The following is an 18127-nucleotide window of genomic DNA, read 5'->3' on the forward strand; positions in this document are numbered from 1 at the left end:
TACAGAATAATGAGACATGCATACTTTAGAATGTAAAACTTGCACAATTATTTCATCTTGTCAAAAATTAAAAAAAATAATATTCTCATCTAAATTGATTAAACAACATTTGAAGATAAAAATCATGTCAGTTACAAGTAAAAGTAATATCCTAGTATAAATTATTCAGGTTACACCACATGTGTTGTCAATATGTGTTATTGATTGTTTAAGTATTGCAGTTAATTGAATGTTATAGAAGTCATTGAACTATAAAATTGTATAGTGAGCTAAAAAGGCAAATTCTTGAGACAGCTTATTTTCTGTTTACGTCTGAGAAATTTTGCAATTTGTGTATTATACAGTACATGTAGATCTTATACGTTGTTTTGCTGTCTGTCTGTCTGTGTTCTTTACAAAACTGTGTCAATTCCAAATCTCCTACAATTTATATAAGACTAATACAAAACTCAACACTTTGTCAATTGGTCAGCTTCCATGTTGTGTTTTTTTATTTCATATTAAAGTTTTGACAAGTGAACCATAGCAAAAAAGCAAAGGAAATTTTCTGTCAACACAAACTATTCATTAAAATAAATCAATGAAATTAACAACAGCAAATACAAACATTGTTGATGAAAAATTGCATTTGAAATAGATTTCATAAAGTTTTGTGCAATTGAAGTGGAAACAATTGTTTTGACTTAAGCTTTTTATATGAATAAATTATAAAAAAAAACAATATATGTGAATTAAAAATTACATCCTATTATCCTACCTGCCAACCAACATGGCTTATAATAAAAGTGTAAAAAGTGAGTTACTATATCTAGAAAAAGGCTACAGATAGAGAAAATCTGATTGAGCAGAAATGTTCAAAAATTGGTATACCTACTGTTCATTTTCACAAAAACTGTATAACTAATAAATGTAATATGACTTTTAGAAATGACAATTTTTTACCAGTTTTATTGTTGCATATATAAGTTTTAAAAACTATGATAGAGAGAAACCTTGAATTGCAAAAATTATCAAAAAACTAGAGCTACAAATAAGTTAACAAGTCTGAAATGGTGGGTCAACTCCTTTTAAAAGTTATTCAATTATGGTTGCCCACCACCAGCAGTGTGTTGCCTATAAAGATGGAATGTCTGCTGAAATACTAAAATAAGTACAAGCAGCAAAGTTTCAGTTTGTGATAGTTGCTGCAGTACTCTAGTTCATACTGAAATCACAGATAGTCACAATGGTTAAATTTGTAAACATGTCTTAGTTATATTTTGCACTCTAATTAATAAACTTATCTTTAATTCTTTAATTTCAGTTTCGTACAAACCAATTAGAGGAATGAAACAACCAATAGCTGTACATAAAAGTAATAGTCTCCCTAGAACATTTAGTCCTAATAGAGGAAATAGGATGCCCCAAACACCTTCACCGAGGACAAATAGAACGCACAGCAGACAACAGTCAGAAAATGTGAGTCAGAACATAGTCATAAGATCATTGGTCAGACACACAATCCAGATGAACAAATAGTGTATTGATATAAGAAGATGTGGTATAAGTGCCAATGAGACAACTCTACATCCAAGTCACACTTTGTAAAAGTGAATCATTTGTATAGACTACATTTGAAAAATATAAATTTCTATTGGAGAGACAGTAAAAGTTGTGATTATTGGGTTGATGAAGTTGCAGATGCTTAACTAAGGAATGTGGTTTCAAGCTACATAAAAAAAAGAATCCTAAAAAGTTGGTATCAGAGAACAAATTTTTCATTGAAATCTCCTTAAATTGGAGGCAGACAAAATTATATGTTAATCGTTAATTTATGAGCTGCTGCTTGAACTTAAATGACTTTTTTCCCCAAAGTTAAATTATTTAAGGAATGACTGTAATATATTTTCTCTCTATGAAGAAATAACATCAAAAATGTGGTACACACTGAAAAGGAGGTTATTTTTCAGTGTGCACCACATTTTTAACCGGATTTTTGTGACAAAAATGTTGGTTATTAAATTGGGGATGCTCGGCGGGCGGGCGGGCGGGCGGCAATCAAATGTTGTCCGTGCATTAACTCAAGAACCTTTCAACCAAAGCTTTTAAAATTTTAATATGTTGTTACTGACAACTAAATGAAGGTCAAGTTCAATAATGGCCATTTTGACTTTTACCGTTCAGGAGTTATGGTTCTTGAAAGATTGAAAAATGGCGTTTCCAGTCGTGTCCGTGCATTTACGCATGAACAGTTCTACCAAAGCTTCCCAAATTTTAATATGTTGTTACTGTTGACAAAATGGAGGTCAAGTTCAATAATGGTCATTTTGACTTTTACCGTTCAGGAGTTATGGTTCTTGAAAGATTGAAAAATGGCGTTTCCAGTCGTGTCCGTGCATTTACGCATGAACAGTTCTACCAAAGCTTCCCAAATTTTAATATGTTGTTACTGTTGACAAAATGGAGGTCAAGTTCAATAATGGTCATTTTGACTTTTACCGTTCAGGAGTTATGGTTCTTGAAAGATTGAAAAATGGCGTTTCCAGTCGTGTCCGTGCATTTACGCATGAACTGTTCTACCAAAGCTTCCCAAATTTTAATATGTTGTTACTGGTGACAAAATGGAGGTCAAGTTTAATAATGGCGATTTTGACTTTTACCGTTTATGAGTTATGGTTCTTGAAAGATTGAAAAATGGTGTTTCCAGTCGTGTCCGTGCATTTTCTCATGAACCATTCAACCAAAGCTTTTCAAATTTTAATATGTTGTTACTGATGACAAAATAGAGGTCAAGTTCAATAATGACGATTTTGACTTTTACCATTCAGGAGTTATGGTTCTTGAAAGATCGTAAAATGGTGTTTCCATTCACGTTGTTGCATTTACTCACAAACCATTCAATCTAAGCTTTTCAAATTTTAATATGTTGATACTGATGACAAAATAGAGGTCAAATTTGATATTGACAATTTTAACTTTCACCAATCATCAGTAATGGTTCTTGTGATATTGCCAGGACACAAATAAATGCTAATAAATCCGGTTTGCTGTCGTTGTGACAGCCTCTTGTTTATGTTATTTCAAATAGACAGATAAAATATTACAATATTTCTTATATTTCAATTCGAAATTCCATTTAAACCAGAGTAAACCATGAAAAAATGTTGATTACATCACGGTCACATGACTAAATTATGTCTATGAGCTGATAAACAAAACGATGTCAGCCAAGAAGAAGACTTGTTGCATCCAAAATTAAATTATTTTCAATTAGAAATAATAAGTTGATATATAATTCAATGATAATGCAAAGGTTATTCAATAATAAATATTCTTCAATTTTTCAGTTGCCCTCAAACCGTCCAAAGAAGATAGATATAAATCGCCTAAAACTAAAAAATGTAGATAAGAAATTAGCAGAGACAATATTAGGAGAAATCATAGATACAGGACCTCATGTTGATTTCAAAGATATTGGTAAGATCATAGAAACCCACTGTTATGAATAACCTGAAATATATGATAGATATCAATGAAATAGCAACCAAACAATAAAACACATCCAATATAAAGGACATTTAGAGGTCATTTTTACAGTTTCAAAAATAGTGTCTATGCTATATATGTCAAGTTCTAAATTGCATACAGTTAAACTTTGTGAATAATCATGATGACTTAAATTTCATCTTTGACAATTCTTTTTTCATATTAATTGTGTGATGTTCCAAAATCAATCAAAAGTCATATACATATACATGTACACGTAGACTTGCATAAGGTCAATTTCTATCTGACTTTGCTTATAAAATACAGATATGAATACTTGCAAAAATGATATTTATTTTAATGACATATTTTTTACAGCTGGACAAGAAGCTTCTAAACAGGCCTTACATGAAATAGTAATACTTCCTGCTCTTAGACCAGAGGTACACTTTTCTACTGTCAATTTTGGTTTTATGTTTTATTTCTTGGACTGATAGTAAATAGCCTGATGATTGCATTTACACATTGTTTTATTATTTTAAACACTTTACCCAAATATCTGTGTTCTGTTAAAACCACAAAAATCTAACAGTTTTAGTCTATAAAGGATGTTCTATTCTCATATTACTCCTCTTTTTAAAAATTCTGTAAATATGTTAGTAAGTTAGGATTTTGTATCACAATAAAAAAAGAACTGATTCGAAATAAAATATAGTCAAAATTCAGTAAACAATGATTCAATTTTGTGCAGGTATTTCCATATAGTGCATAATGTGTATTTTGATGTGGAAACTAATTTTTATCACTAAATCGCTGCTAATTTTTTATGCCCCTGCTGTAACAGAGGGAGCATTAAGTTTTAAAGTTGTCTATACGTACATTCCAAAATTTGTTTCTTTTCTCTTAAGTTTGTCTCAACCAAATATAATGAAACTTATATACAATGCTTTTGACCACAAAACCCAGATCAAGTTTGAATTTGCGTAGCATAACTTCTACCAATCTACAGTTATTGCCCTTTACAAATTGAATGATTGCTGAAACTTTTGTTTCTATTCTCTTAACTTTACACCACTTATACATAATGCTTATTACCACACATTGTATGCAAGCAGATACATTATCTATATACCATGGACATATTCCCCATTTATTGAAATTTATTGAACAATGTATATTATTCCACAATATGGTTTTATCACTTCTGTCTCATAATTATTTTACAATCTAATAAAGTCAACCAAATTAGTATTTAGTAGCATTTGAATACCTTTCCATTGATAATCCTGATTTTTTTTTAATTATTTATTCAGTCTAGCTAAATTGCAATTCAAGTTTATATTATAAAAGCTAGTATTTTACAGTTATTTACTGGATTAAGAGCACCTGCTAGAGGTCTTCTGTTGTTTGGTCCACCAGGAAACGGAAAAACAATGTTGGTAAGTAGTCTTAAGTTGTTGTGAGCATCTACTAAGTGCAATGCATATTGATTATACATGCCTTCAGAAATTAATCTCAATTTTAGCAAAGATTTGATACTACCACTCCTAGCACTATAAGTGCTAACTTAACAATAACAATATACCATGAGGGCTGCAAATGGAGGTCGGCTATATATCTATTAGGTATGGGGAAGTACTTCTACACTACCCCCATATCATCAATTTAATATCATCATTTAGAACTTGTATAAATACTCTTTCTATTGTTGAAAACATGTCAGTATGACTACATGCTTCATCTTGTAACTTGTGCATCATGTTGTGTAGTGTCACATGGTATTCTAATGTTTTTATCATTAACAGTTTTGAAGAATAGTATATTTCTTTTATATTATTGTTATAAGTCAAATTTTTGCATACCTTGAAATACAAAAGTAGATCTGCATAAAACAATAAATCTGTATGTTTTCTGTTTATTTCAGGCAAAAGCTGTTGCCAATGAATCAAGTGCCACTTTCTTTAATATTAGTGCCTCGAGTCTCACATCAAAATGGGTATGTTAAAAAAATAGTGGCTCCATTTGTGTTAGACATGATGCTTTTATTTAGCTGAGTTAAAAGTTTCTATATTTTATAAATAGTATATATGTCGTGTACAAGTTGCGATTTTGTACAGGTTATAACATGTACAAAAATATTGTACATGTTATAACTTGTATGATGCAAAAATACAAGTTATAAAATGTACAAAAGTACCTCATACATGTTATAACCTGTACACAATATTGCTTAAAAATGGGGTTAACTTGTACAAAATCAAAAAAATAAGGATATGTTTCTATTATCGCAACAGATGTTATTGACATCAATAATATTTTCATAACTTTTTTATTATTCCTTCATGTTCGTGTGTTTTGTCCTTTTTTGATACAGTTAATGTCCAGGGGTCGGTATTACGAAGCATTCCTAAGACTTGTCATAAGATACATGTATATCTTAGGACGTGTCTTATGATTCTCTTATGACTATCTATGGACATATCTTTATTTGATGAATTGTAAATGTGAGTGTCCACTTTGAAGGCAATAGTAAAATACTTTCATTCTAGTTGACCCTAAAAGACATAAGAGGATAGCCAGGACAGATGTGTCTACAAATAAAATTGGGAATGGAAATGGGGTATGTGTCTAAAAGATAACAACCCACCCAAGGAGCAGACAACATCCAAAGGACACAAATACATGCTTTCAAAGTAGAGGATATATATTTAAAACATAAAAATGACATTCGCCTAATGAAATAATCTTATAGTTTATAAAGAAAATTGAGTTATAAATTTACTATAAGTCATGCTGAAGGCCAATGTTGAAGAGTAGATCCAAATATATTTATAATGAAACGTGGTGCAATGAAAACTATTTCAGCTCTCTCTAGATTTTACAGAGTAAGCATATAAGACTTTGTTTTAGTCTTTGCATGCTATAAAACGAGAGGGAGGAGTATTACCCAATATTATTAGGCATCGTTCTTAAAAATCTGGGAAGAATTTAGTTACATGTACTAGTATCTATAATGTAATTGTCATTGAGGAAATGCAAGCTTTTAGTAAATAGTGTCACACTTATTTAAGCCATGATGGACTACATAAAACATTCAATCACATGAAAACACATTTTGCCAACATAAGTCATGAAACATATATTTCTGTAAATATGTGATCATTGTCCTCTACAGAATGCGACATGTTATGGCCCATTTATTGTTGTTTTCTTTATGCATTGGTGAATTTAAATGTGCATTTTACTTCATTAAGATTTATCTTAAATTTTGTACAAGTTAGAACCATTTTTAAGCAATATTTTGTACAGGTTATAACATGTATGAGGTACTTTTGTACATGTTATAACTTGTATTTTTGCATTATACAAGTTATAACATGTACAATATTTTTGTACATGTTTTAACCTGTACAAAAACGCAACTTGTACACGACATATACATTAAGTGCAGGTTTTGTTCTGAATTAGAATCCTAAAAATGTTAGAGAAAAACGCCCAATTGTTTTCTGTAATTAGTGAATATTGTATGAAAAATTAAGGCTCTCCTTAAAAGGTAATGTTCAGACTTTTATAAATCTTTTAATATTTAAGGAATACTTTATTGGTAATTCAATAATACTCGGGTTTTAATCAAGTTTTATTTGTTAAATGTACAGCTCTTGCAAATAATTATATACAAAGATGCATTAGCACTGATATATAGAATTAGTAAATGTATTTTATTATGTAGGTTGGTGAAGGAGAGAAGTTAGTTAGAGCAATGTTTACTTTAGCCAGAGAATTACAACCATCAATTGTTTTCATGGGTAAATATCAAGAAATTACAGTATTCCAGTGTTAGCATTATACAAGCGTCATGATTTAGAATGTGCAAGAAAACCTTGACCATCATTAGTCATTAGCTCATTATACCAAAGGGTAGTATGAGTTTCTGCTAAAAAAAATTGTCTCTTCTTTATAAAAACTTGCAGAAATCTTCTTATCTGAAACTACTGGACCAGTTGAACATTAAAGTAAACATATCAGCAACTGTTTATTTTTAATCTACAATATGTATTTTAATAATATGAGTAATTTGCATTTAAATGTGCAGTTCAACAGATTTCCATATATTATTATATCATATCTATTCTTGTAGATGAAGTTGATTCTCTTCTATGTGAAAGAAGAGAGGGAGAAAATGATGCTAGTCGTAGACTTAAAACAGAATTCTTAGTACAGTTTGATGGGGTAAGATAGACTTAAAACAGAATTCTTAGTACAGTCATGACAGTTTGATGGGGTAAGATAGACTTAAAACAGAATTCTTAGTACAGTTTGATGGGGTAAGGTAGACTTAAAACAGAATTCTTAGTACAGTTTGATGGGGTAAGATAGACTTAAAACAGAATTCTTAGTACATTTTGATGGGGTAAGATAGTCTTAAAACAGAATTCTTAGTACAGTTTGATGGGGTAAGATAGTCTTAAAACAGAATTCTTAGTACAGTTTGATGGGGTAAGATAGACTTAAAACAGAATTCTTAGTACAGTTTGATGGGGTAAGGTAGACTTAAAACAGAATTCTTAGTACAGTTTGATGGGGTAAGATAGACTTAAAACAGAATTCTTAGTACAGTTTGATGGGGTAAGGTAGACTTAAAACAGAATTCTTAGTACAGTTTGATGGGGTAAGATAGACTTAAAACAGAATTCTTAGTACATTTTGATGGGGTAAGATAGACTTAAAACAGAATTCTTAGTACAGTTTGATGGGGTAAGATAGTCTTAAAACAGAATTCTTAGTACAGTTTGACTTAAAACAGAATTCTTAGTACAGTTTGATGGGGTAAGGTAGACTTAAAACAGAATTCTTAGTACAGTTTGATGGGGTAAGATAGACTTAAAACAGAATTCTTAGTACAGTTTGATGGGGTAAGGTAGACTTAAAACAGAATTCTTAGTACAGTTTGATGGGGTAAGATAGACTTAAAACAGAATTCTTAGTACAGTTTGATGGGGTAAGATAGACTTAAAACAGAATTCTTAGTACATTTGATGGGGTAAGATAGACTTAAAACAGAATTCTTAGTACAGTTTGATGGGGTAAGATAGACTTAAAACAGAATTCTTAGTACAGTTTGATGGGGTAAGGTAGACTTAAAACAGAATTCTTAGTACAGTTTGATGGGGTAAGATAGTCTTAAAACAGAATTCTTAGTACAGTTTGATGGGGTAAGATAGACTTAAAACAGAATTCTTAGTACAGTTTGATGGGGTAAGGTAGACTTAAAACAGAATTCTTAGTACAGTTTGATGGGGTAAGATAGACTTAAAACAGAATTCTTAGTACAGTTTGATGGGGTAAGGTAGACTTAAAACAGAATTCTTAGTACAGTTTGATGGGGTAAGATAGACTTAAAACAGAATTCTTAGTACATTTTGATGGGGTAAGATAGACTTAAAACAGAATTCTTAGTACAGTTTGATGGGGTAAGATAGTCTTAAAACAGAATTATTAGAATTCTTAGGACAGTTTGACTTAAAACAGAATTCTTAGTACAGTTTGATGGGGTAAGGTAGACTTAAAACAGAATTCTTAGTACAGTTTGATGGGGTAAGATAGACTTAAAACAGAATTCTTAGTACAGTTTGATGGGGTAAGGTAGACTTAAAACAGAATTCTTAGTACAGTTTGATGGGGTAAGATAGACTTAAAACAGAATTCTTAGTACAGTTTGATGGGGTAAGATAGACTTAAAACAGAATTCTTAGTACATTTGATGGGGTAAGATAGACTTAAAACAGAATTCTTAGTACAGTTTGATGGGGTAAGATAATATGCTAGCCGTAGACTTAAAACTGAATTCTTAGTACAGTTTGATGGGGTAAGATAACATAACTCTATAATGATGTACTGTAGTTTGCTAACTTTTAATATTTGATATCTTTATATTCCTAATATATGAGCACCAGATATCATGGATTCTCAAGAGTTAGCACTGACTGTTGATAAAAAGTTAAAGAAATAAACAATGACCCATATCTGGTAAACTGTAAGAAATTAGATATTTAAAAATAAGGATACGTCCTATGATTCAAAAAACATTATGTTCAATGAAATTCCTCTCAATTCTTGAATATAAATAAAGGAATCCAAACTAAAAGATGAATGTTGTTTGTCTACTATAAATTATGATCCTATTATGTAGGTGACAGGTTGTTCTGATGATAAGATACTGATCATGGGAGCTACAAACAGACCACAGGAATTAGATGATGCTGTACTTAGGTTTGTTGTGTTAAAAATACTATTTTAAGTAACCATTAGTTTTTGGTGAATCAAAGAAAATATGAATAACAGAAGTATAGGTTGATAAGACCAAAAACTGACAGCACACAAAAGCTTGAGTATTAAGTTTTAAGGCTTTCACATCTCATGCAAACTAAGTTACTCATATGTGACTGTGATAGTATGATCATCATGTCAAGTGTGTCAAATTGTGAACTTAATCTCTGATGTGTCAAAACAAAATCTTTAAGTGGTATGTATTGCTTCTCAAAAAAACGTGCAGCACTTTGAAGTAAGCACTTGAATTCTTTGGCTAGGAGTCAGAATATGTCATAGTGGGGTGATACATTATTTTTTATGGGAATACATCAAAATATTTATAACAATGGTGCATGCCTAATTTCCTTTTATACACCTGCTGACATTTCAGTAATCAAAATTCTATTTTGTACCATAAAACATAATTTCTAAACTTATATCTTTAAAAAACTGATGAAACTGCATTAGTCTTTTTTTTTACAGGAGATTTGCCAAAAGAATATATGTACAAATGCCCTTGAGAGAAACCAGAAGATCCATGCTGAAACATTTATTGTCTAAACAAGGAAATCCATTGTCAGATTCAGAACTTAATCAAATAGCATGGTAATGTTGAATTATTAGGAAAAATAATAATATTCTGCATTGAAGAATGTTTTTCTTTCAGTTCTATTTAAATACATTTACTTATTCACTTTTCAGTTCCTTTAAGAAATTAAACAAATTTAAAACTGGTTTTTTTTTCACAAGAAAGCCTAATAAAGTAAAAAATAAGTTTTTATTAACAAACATTTTTTAAATTTTTTAATGCTTTACTTTTTAATTTTAATCTGCATTGTCAGATCAACCTATTTAGTTTTTATACAGTGTACATAATTTATTTCAATCTAGTTATTACAGTTATATGAATGATTTTTGCAACATATCAGTATACCATAATTATACCCCACGCAACAAGTTGCGGAGGGTATACTGTTTTTGACCTGTCAGTCCGTCCGTCAGTCTTGTTTCTTGTCATCGCAACTCCTCTCAAACCACACAATAGAATTTCACGAAACCTTTTCAGATAATAAGGACATACTATGTAGTTGTGCATATCGACAGGAAATTGCGATTCTATTTTTTTCCCAGGAGTTACGCCCCTTTGAACTTATTTACTTTAAAGTACTACTGCAACAATTCCTCATCGCAACTCCTCTCAAACCACACAACAGAATTTCACGAAACCTTTTCACATAATAAGGACATACTATGTAGTTGTGCATATCGACGGGAAATTGCGATTCAATTTTTTTTCTAGGAGTTACGCTCCTTTGAACTTATTTACTACAATGAACTACTGCAACAGTTTTTCATCGCAACTCCTCTCAAACCACACAACAGAATTTCACGAAACCTTTTCGGATAGTAAGGACATACTATGTAGTTGTGCATATCGACGGGAAATTGCGATTCATTTTTTTTCTAGGAGTTACGCCCCTTTGAACTTAATTACTACAATGTACTACTGCAACAGTTTTTCATCGCAACTCCTCTCAAACCACACAACAGAATTTCACGAAACCTTTTCGGATAGTAAGGACATACTATGTAGTTGTGCATAGCGACGGGAAATTGCAATTCAATTTTTTTTCTAGGAGTTACACCACTTTGAACTTATTTACTACAATGTACTACTGCAACAGTTTTTCATCGCAACTCCTCTCAAACCACACAACAGAATTTCACGAATCCTTTTCAGATAATAAGGACATACTATGTAGTTGTGCATAGCGACGGGAAATTGTGATTCAAATTTTTTTCTAGGAGTTACGCCCCTTTGAACTTATTTGCATCAATGTACTTCTGCAACAGTTTGTCATCTCAACTCCTCTGAAACTACACAACAGAATTTCATGAAATTTTGTAGATAATAAGGACATACTATTTAGATGTGCAGATTGGCAGGAAATTAATTTTTCTTACACTTATTTAATTTCTCCAATGACAATGTGGGTACGTGGGGTATGTGAGCATGCTCACTAAGGTTCTTTAATAACATAGGAAAATAGTGAGCTATTGAAATAAGGCCAATCCTTCAGAATTTTATTTTGATGGGAGAGCCACTTTTCTCCCCATAATTAGTTTTAAAGATATCAAATCACTTTTCATTTCAGTTTGACAGAGGGTTATTCAGGCAGTGATTTAAATGCTTTAGCAAAAGATGCAGCTTTAGGACCAATCAGGGGTAAGCTTTTTATGAGTGACTTACACAAGTTTAGAAATATAGTGAAATTAAATTGTAACAGAAATATATTCCCTTATATAAATATGTCCAGTAAATTAGAAAATCTTAAAAATAAATTGCCATGAAGTCTGCAATGAAGGGCTGAATGCCATGCCAAAAATATGTATCTGAGCACTGTCAACTAAGACATTGGAAAGTTAGATTTAAAGTATATTCAAACCTTCAAAATAATATATAAATCTCTATTATATAATGAAAATTTGAATCTATTTTCAGATTTATCTGCCAGTGAAGTCAAAACAGTACAAGCCAGTAATGTAAGTATAGACTAATTAAAGAATTATTAATTCTCCCTTGATTGTCTAGCTATATTTTGAATGAAGAAAATATAAATTGTAAAATTTGTGGGCATTATGAAGCAAAACATTTGAACAAATTTCAATTAAAATCAAAGGAAATGATGGATAATAAATTGCTAGAATTGGAATTTATTTGGTTTAGGCTAATACCACTGAGTTTCAGGATTCATATAATCTGCTTTCAAACTATCAAGTGTATCAACAACTCCTGAAAAATTTAAGACATTTCAATAAAAACTCATATAAAATATGTTTAATAATGCCATTGTGTTTCTATTATATTTTTGGATTTAAAATTTTGTGGTTTTATGCAGCAAAACATTTTTTTAATTTTTACCATGAACATGTACAATAGGCAGTGACAATAGGGGAGATCCACAATTCTGGTTGACAAGTCTTCAAACATTTGTCAAAATCATATTGAAAAAAATATCTAAAATCTTTCCATGGAGATAATAGTGCTGAAAGTGTGTCTCTACTAAACATTTGAAGACTGAAGTAAAATTCTCAAATCTGGAGTTGATGAGTTTCCTTTTGCAGCCTTACATCTTTTTTTGTGTATTATATGACTGCAAGATTTTATGTCATATTGTGTGAAATCCTTAGTGAAGTCATTTAGTATTAAAAATCTGAAGAAACAGTCGTACAGTGAAATGAATTTAGTTTAAGTTGAAATTGTATTTGAGTTTCATATAGACTGTACATATTTGTTTTAGGTTAGAGGGATCAGTGTAGAAGACTTTTTACAATCATTACAAAGAATAAGAAGAAGTGTACCTCAGGGAACGCTACAGAAATATGAAGAGTGGAATAGAGACTATGGAGCTGTCGCAGTGTGACAAAACTTATAAAATATAATTTTATAATCATCTTGTCAGTGGCTCTTTTCACAAAATATTATGACTTAATATGATTTAAAGTCAGACTGAAATGCTCACAACTTTTTTCTAATAATGTTCAATTAAAATGTTCAGTTCTTCAACATGATTTTTGTTGGTAGTACAATGTCATTTTTAAAATGTTTATTAGAAATGCTTTTACATACTATGTATGAAGATTTTTCTTGAATAACATACTTAATGTAAGTTTGAAGTATCAAGATTGAAATGATGTAGGCTAATAGGAAATATCTAGAGGAACTTGTTTGACCAAACTTTTAAAACATTTGGAAAAAAAATGATTGAGAGATTGAATATTAGACTTTGTAATAGATATCTTGTTTTCAAAGGGAACAGTATACAGATAGTCACATTCCATTTCAGTCATATAACTTTCATTCATGATTGTACTGTGTAGTTAACTTGTATACTAATTGCATTTAATAACATTTTAATAAATGTTAAAAAGGTTGCTGTTTGAAATTATCCAATATTTGTTGTAGGAAGCTTTAATTACTGTACAAAATACAAAACTCATTTGTAACAAACATTTAATGTAAAACCTGTTGTTCATCATTGTAAAAGCATAATATGTAAGCAATACTGTTTGTGAAAATATATACCCATTAAATAGTTATATAGATAAACTTCTATATGTATTAACACTTCTTCCACTCTGAAATGCCCGGTACCAATTCATGTTTTTTTCTTCATATTCATAAAAGCATTAAAATTATTTTAAGCTATGCAATTTCTTTAATTCTAGTCATTTCATTAATAATGTAGTCATTTCATTAATAATGTTTTGCTTGAATTTTCACATTGAATGCTTATATTTGTATGCACAATCAGAATTAAGTTATTATTATCCACAAATGTAAACTTTTTAAAGTTATTTACATTTTAATAGCTGTTTGAATTTATGAACTAGTTACAACATATGAAAATGCATTTTTTCCTGACCTAGCATCTGTTGTTTACCCTTTTGTTAAGTTATGTATATATTGATTCAAACAAAACCTGTGCCAATAAGTTTGTATATAGTACAATGTATCTTACAGTAGGACTTTTGATACAATTGTTTTTTTTTAGTATTTTTAAAGCTAAAACTTTCCAAACTGTTCAAACTGAACACCTCTTTTACAGATGATTTCGCTTGTATTAAACAGGTGCTTGGTTCAACACATTGCTCAAACATTTTCCTGAAGGTCCTGATCCAAGCATTCAGTTTATTCAAATTTCAAGTCAACACAGGATTTAGTTTAGACAGATTTCACAATAATAGATTATCTCCCTTGCCAATCCCATTCCCCGCCGAATAGACCCAAGTTGAAAATCTAGTCATAAAGTTCTACAATGCTTTTTATGTGTTTGTTTTGTGGATATGTGATACATGTATAACTGTTTGTATAAAAGAACATATGCTATGTCAATCACATTTTGTTTTTACAATGAATTACTTGGTTGGATGGATGTATCAACATATTTTGTATCAGATTCACATGGCAGCTCGGTTATGGTTCATGAATAAATTTTGCTTTAATTCATTACCAGCTGATCAGAGAAGGAATATTGTTTTCCATAAAAGGAGATTAAACTCCTTTCTGTAATATTAGTTTTCAAAAGAAGACTTCCAAATTAAAGTTAGACATCAAACAAAAAACATCTCATAAAACATTTATTAAAGTTTTGTAATATATTTATTTTATATGGACTCATACAGTGATCAAATTGGATGATTGCTGTGTTGATAGCAACTCAATGTTTATAATAAGAATGACTGTTAAACCTTTCTTGTCCCTAAATTTCACTACAATTTAAGGGGAGATAACTCTTTAAATCAGAAATGTGTCTGAAAAAGTCTGATTCATTATTGGAGTACAATTTCATATCACTTGAAACAGAATAGAAATAATCTGATCATAAAGAAGCTTAGAACATAAATAAATGTGTGTGAAAATGACTAACAAAAACAACTGATTTTAAGAGTTATGTCCCCCTAAGTTGACCTCCATAAGTCATGCATGAGTCTGATGAGGTAAACTCGGTTATAAATGATAAAAAAAAAATAGTGCTCTGTTCTATAATTGTTTCAATATGTTTTAGATGTTTATTTAGTATACTATGTATACTTATTTAAACATTTTTCTTTGATTCAAGGTTAAAACATTTTTTTGTGATATCAGTTTTCTATGGGTATCAATATTTGACACCAAAGTTTGCTTAATTTGGCTAATAGAAATTATATATGTTTGCTTTCTACCTCATAATTTTTGCTCCTGTTAATTCAAAAATTATTGTGATATTTTTTTTGATAATGTGTTAAATGCAACAGGATGAGTATATAAACTGACAAAAACAAAAAAAAGTAATAAAACTAATAAAGAACTGTAAAATGTATATGGTCACAATTTTATTAAAGGTTTAAAATTCACAATAGCAAATGCGCACATTAAGTTTTGAATTGACAGTGATTGATGTGATTAGTTGTCAGTAATTATAATCATGTTAATATCCATAATGTTCCAGTTTCATTAAAGAACAGATTTTTATAACTAAAAACTTACATATATAAAAGAAAATATAGGTAACAGTTAACAGTTTGAATAGGGATGGAATATGCAGTATACCAACTTATGTTTAAAGATACTTTTTTCTCATTTAGCACTTTTTAGTGGATTTCGCAGCAACATATTTTCAAGATGTTGTAACTTCTGTGTGGTATATATTACAGATGTTGCAAATATGATGGCACTCCAAATAAGAGATAAAACAAAATATGAAGTCTGAAACAGCAGGGAAAAAAAGATAAGAAAATTGAGGGATGGGTAAAAACTACACGGTACCAGTATCAAGTCTTCATTTCATTGAATGTAAAAAAAAAACCAAAAAAAAAAATGGCTCCACAATTTATAAAAATATTGAAAGTCTAATATTTTGAAATTAAAACCTTAGAAAATAAAATGTTTTTTAAGCAGGAGCTTTTGAAAAGAACACTCTTTAAATTGACCATTTTACCAATTAGTTTAGACTGATTCACTGTGTTGTTTTGTGATTTTTTTTTCTCCAAAAAGGACTTTTAAAAAAAATTAAGGCAGCACTTTATAATTATCATGCATCCAAAGTGCTTTTCTAAAATTACGTAATAAAGCCTTTCAAAAGGACCAAAATACCAAAAAGTTGAATACACAAACTGAAATGATTTAGATTTTATAAAACCTGAAATATACTGAATACGACTTGCAAAATATGTGTAGCTTTTTGTAACTGTGTGTGTAAAATATTGTTGATATGTTAGTGCAAAAATGGATTTATTAACCCACATATGAATGTTTTGTATTAATCTTCTTACCTGTATTTTTTGTATGAAGTTTGTTTTATTTAAATTTAAGATACACAATTACAGTGACAAAATACAATGGCATTTTATTATTGTAGCAAAGATATTAATTTTTTGGTTAAAATCATGTATTAAATATGAAAACATACCATACTTTAAAAATATATTAACCTTATGTTAAACATTTTTAATAGTTTCAATAGTGTCATTAGTTTTTATAGTGTCAAGAGTAAGTGGTTCTATATACAAATATGATACAGTCAAGATCAGGAAAAAATTGTAATCATGTGTTAATTTTTTGGGCTGTATTACTGAATCACACAAATAGAAAAGAATGGATACCAACAATAATACTACTTTATTGTTTATTTACATTATCATAGTTTCATTCATCTTTGGTGTTGCATAATCAGATGTTTATTCAATAAGTTATGTTTTATATTAATAAATAAGTTCTAAAATGCTTTAAATGTTGTTTTCTTTAAATGGGAGATTTACATATCAATGTTAGGTCTGGACCTGCATCTCTGAATGTAGCTGATTGGGGTTGCATGTATAATTGAGCATAACTGATCATTTTCTTCCATTAAAGTCAAGAAAACTTTAATGAGAATTTGCCTTGTACAATGAGTGTTTCAAACCATCAATCAGCAAACAGAAATTGGCTGCATGGGAGATGTAAAATTGCATACTTGCTACAACCAGAAACATATAATACATATATGTATTATATGTATCTGCAACAATTCCTTATCAAGCTGCAGACCATATATTAAATTATTCCCTTTCTAAGAAGCTAAATATAACTTTGACGTCCGTTTCCTACTCAAGGTCTTTCAGTCGGACAGATGGATTAAGTCGAGGAGTTATTAGATCTGCTTCCATCTTGGGCAACAGGTGAAAATAAATGGAGTTATAATACATGAGGCAAAGACTTTTCAAGAAGCTATAAAGATGGGAAATTAAATAAGAAATGTTTACAATAATATTTAAGAGCAGACTAGCAAAGCTGATAGTATAACTGTAGGTCTCTCTTTATACAAACAGTTAGTTGACAGTCATAATTTAACAACTGTGTGATTGATATCAGACAGGTGTCAAGGAAGGGTGAATGTTTGATGTAAAGAAGGCAATCTTGCAACTGTGTTCAAATATACCTGTAATGTTGATATGATATGAATATATACCTTGATCTGTACTAGATCAACTGAATTAGAAAATTTTTAACAGCAGCTCCAAAAGGTAGTCAGCTGACGGACATGTTATTCCTCCTGGACAGATTATTCTAATCTGAGCTGACCTAGCCTGTCTTTACTCTTACTCTACATGGTACAAGCTAAGTAAAAAAGTAAAAATATAAATTAAAAATTCTTACATTGATTCAGCCTATGACCAAGTTTAGGAACTCCTGCATTTAATGGCATGTAATATAAGCTATCACAAAACCTCCAAGGCATTTCACAGTTGTATAAATGTGTATTTTGAACTAAAGGCCATGTGAACTTTTGCTATCACTTAGTCTTGTTCATTGTTCAATCATGGTAAACTT

General features: G+C 30.1%; 1 protein-coding gene across 2 annotated transcripts in view; it reads left to right on the forward strand.

Moving 5' to 3' along the window:
- The window catches only part of LOC134711540 (spastin-like), a 33528-nt gene extending 16486 nt beyond the window's left edge, over positions 1-17042 (forward strand). For both annotated transcript variants that reach the window (XM_063572187.1, XM_063572189.1), the window contains 12 exons: positions 1304-1458; positions 3327-3456; positions 3844-3908; positions 4830-4904; positions 5390-5461; positions 7196-7271; positions 7604-7695; positions 9656-9735; positions 10258-10380; positions 11931-12001; positions 12278-12318; positions 13077-17042. In XM_063572187.1, coding sequence (XP_063428257.1) covers positions 1304-1458; positions 3327-3456; positions 3844-3908; positions 4830-4904; positions 5390-5461; positions 7196-7271; positions 7604-7695; positions 9656-9735; positions 10258-10380; positions 11931-12001; positions 12278-12318; positions 13077-13199 — 1103 coding nt within the window. In that variant the 3' untranslated portion in view covers positions 13200-17042. The remainder of the gene's footprint in view (positions 1-1303; positions 1459-3326; positions 3457-3843; positions 3909-4829; positions 4905-5389; positions 5462-7195; positions 7272-7603; positions 7696-9655; positions 9736-10257; positions 10381-11930; positions 12002-12277; positions 12319-13076) is intronic.
- Positions 17043-18127: the final 1085 nt, after the last annotated feature.

The sequence above is a fragment of the Mytilus trossulus genome, chromosome 3 (genome assembly GCF_036588685.1).
Source record: "Mytilus trossulus isolate FHL-02 chromosome 3, PNRI_Mtr1.1.1.hap1, whole genome shotgun sequence".
Classification (NCBI taxonomy): domain Eukaryota; kingdom Metazoa; phylum Mollusca; class Bivalvia; order Mytilida; family Mytilidae; genus Mytilus; species Mytilus trossulus.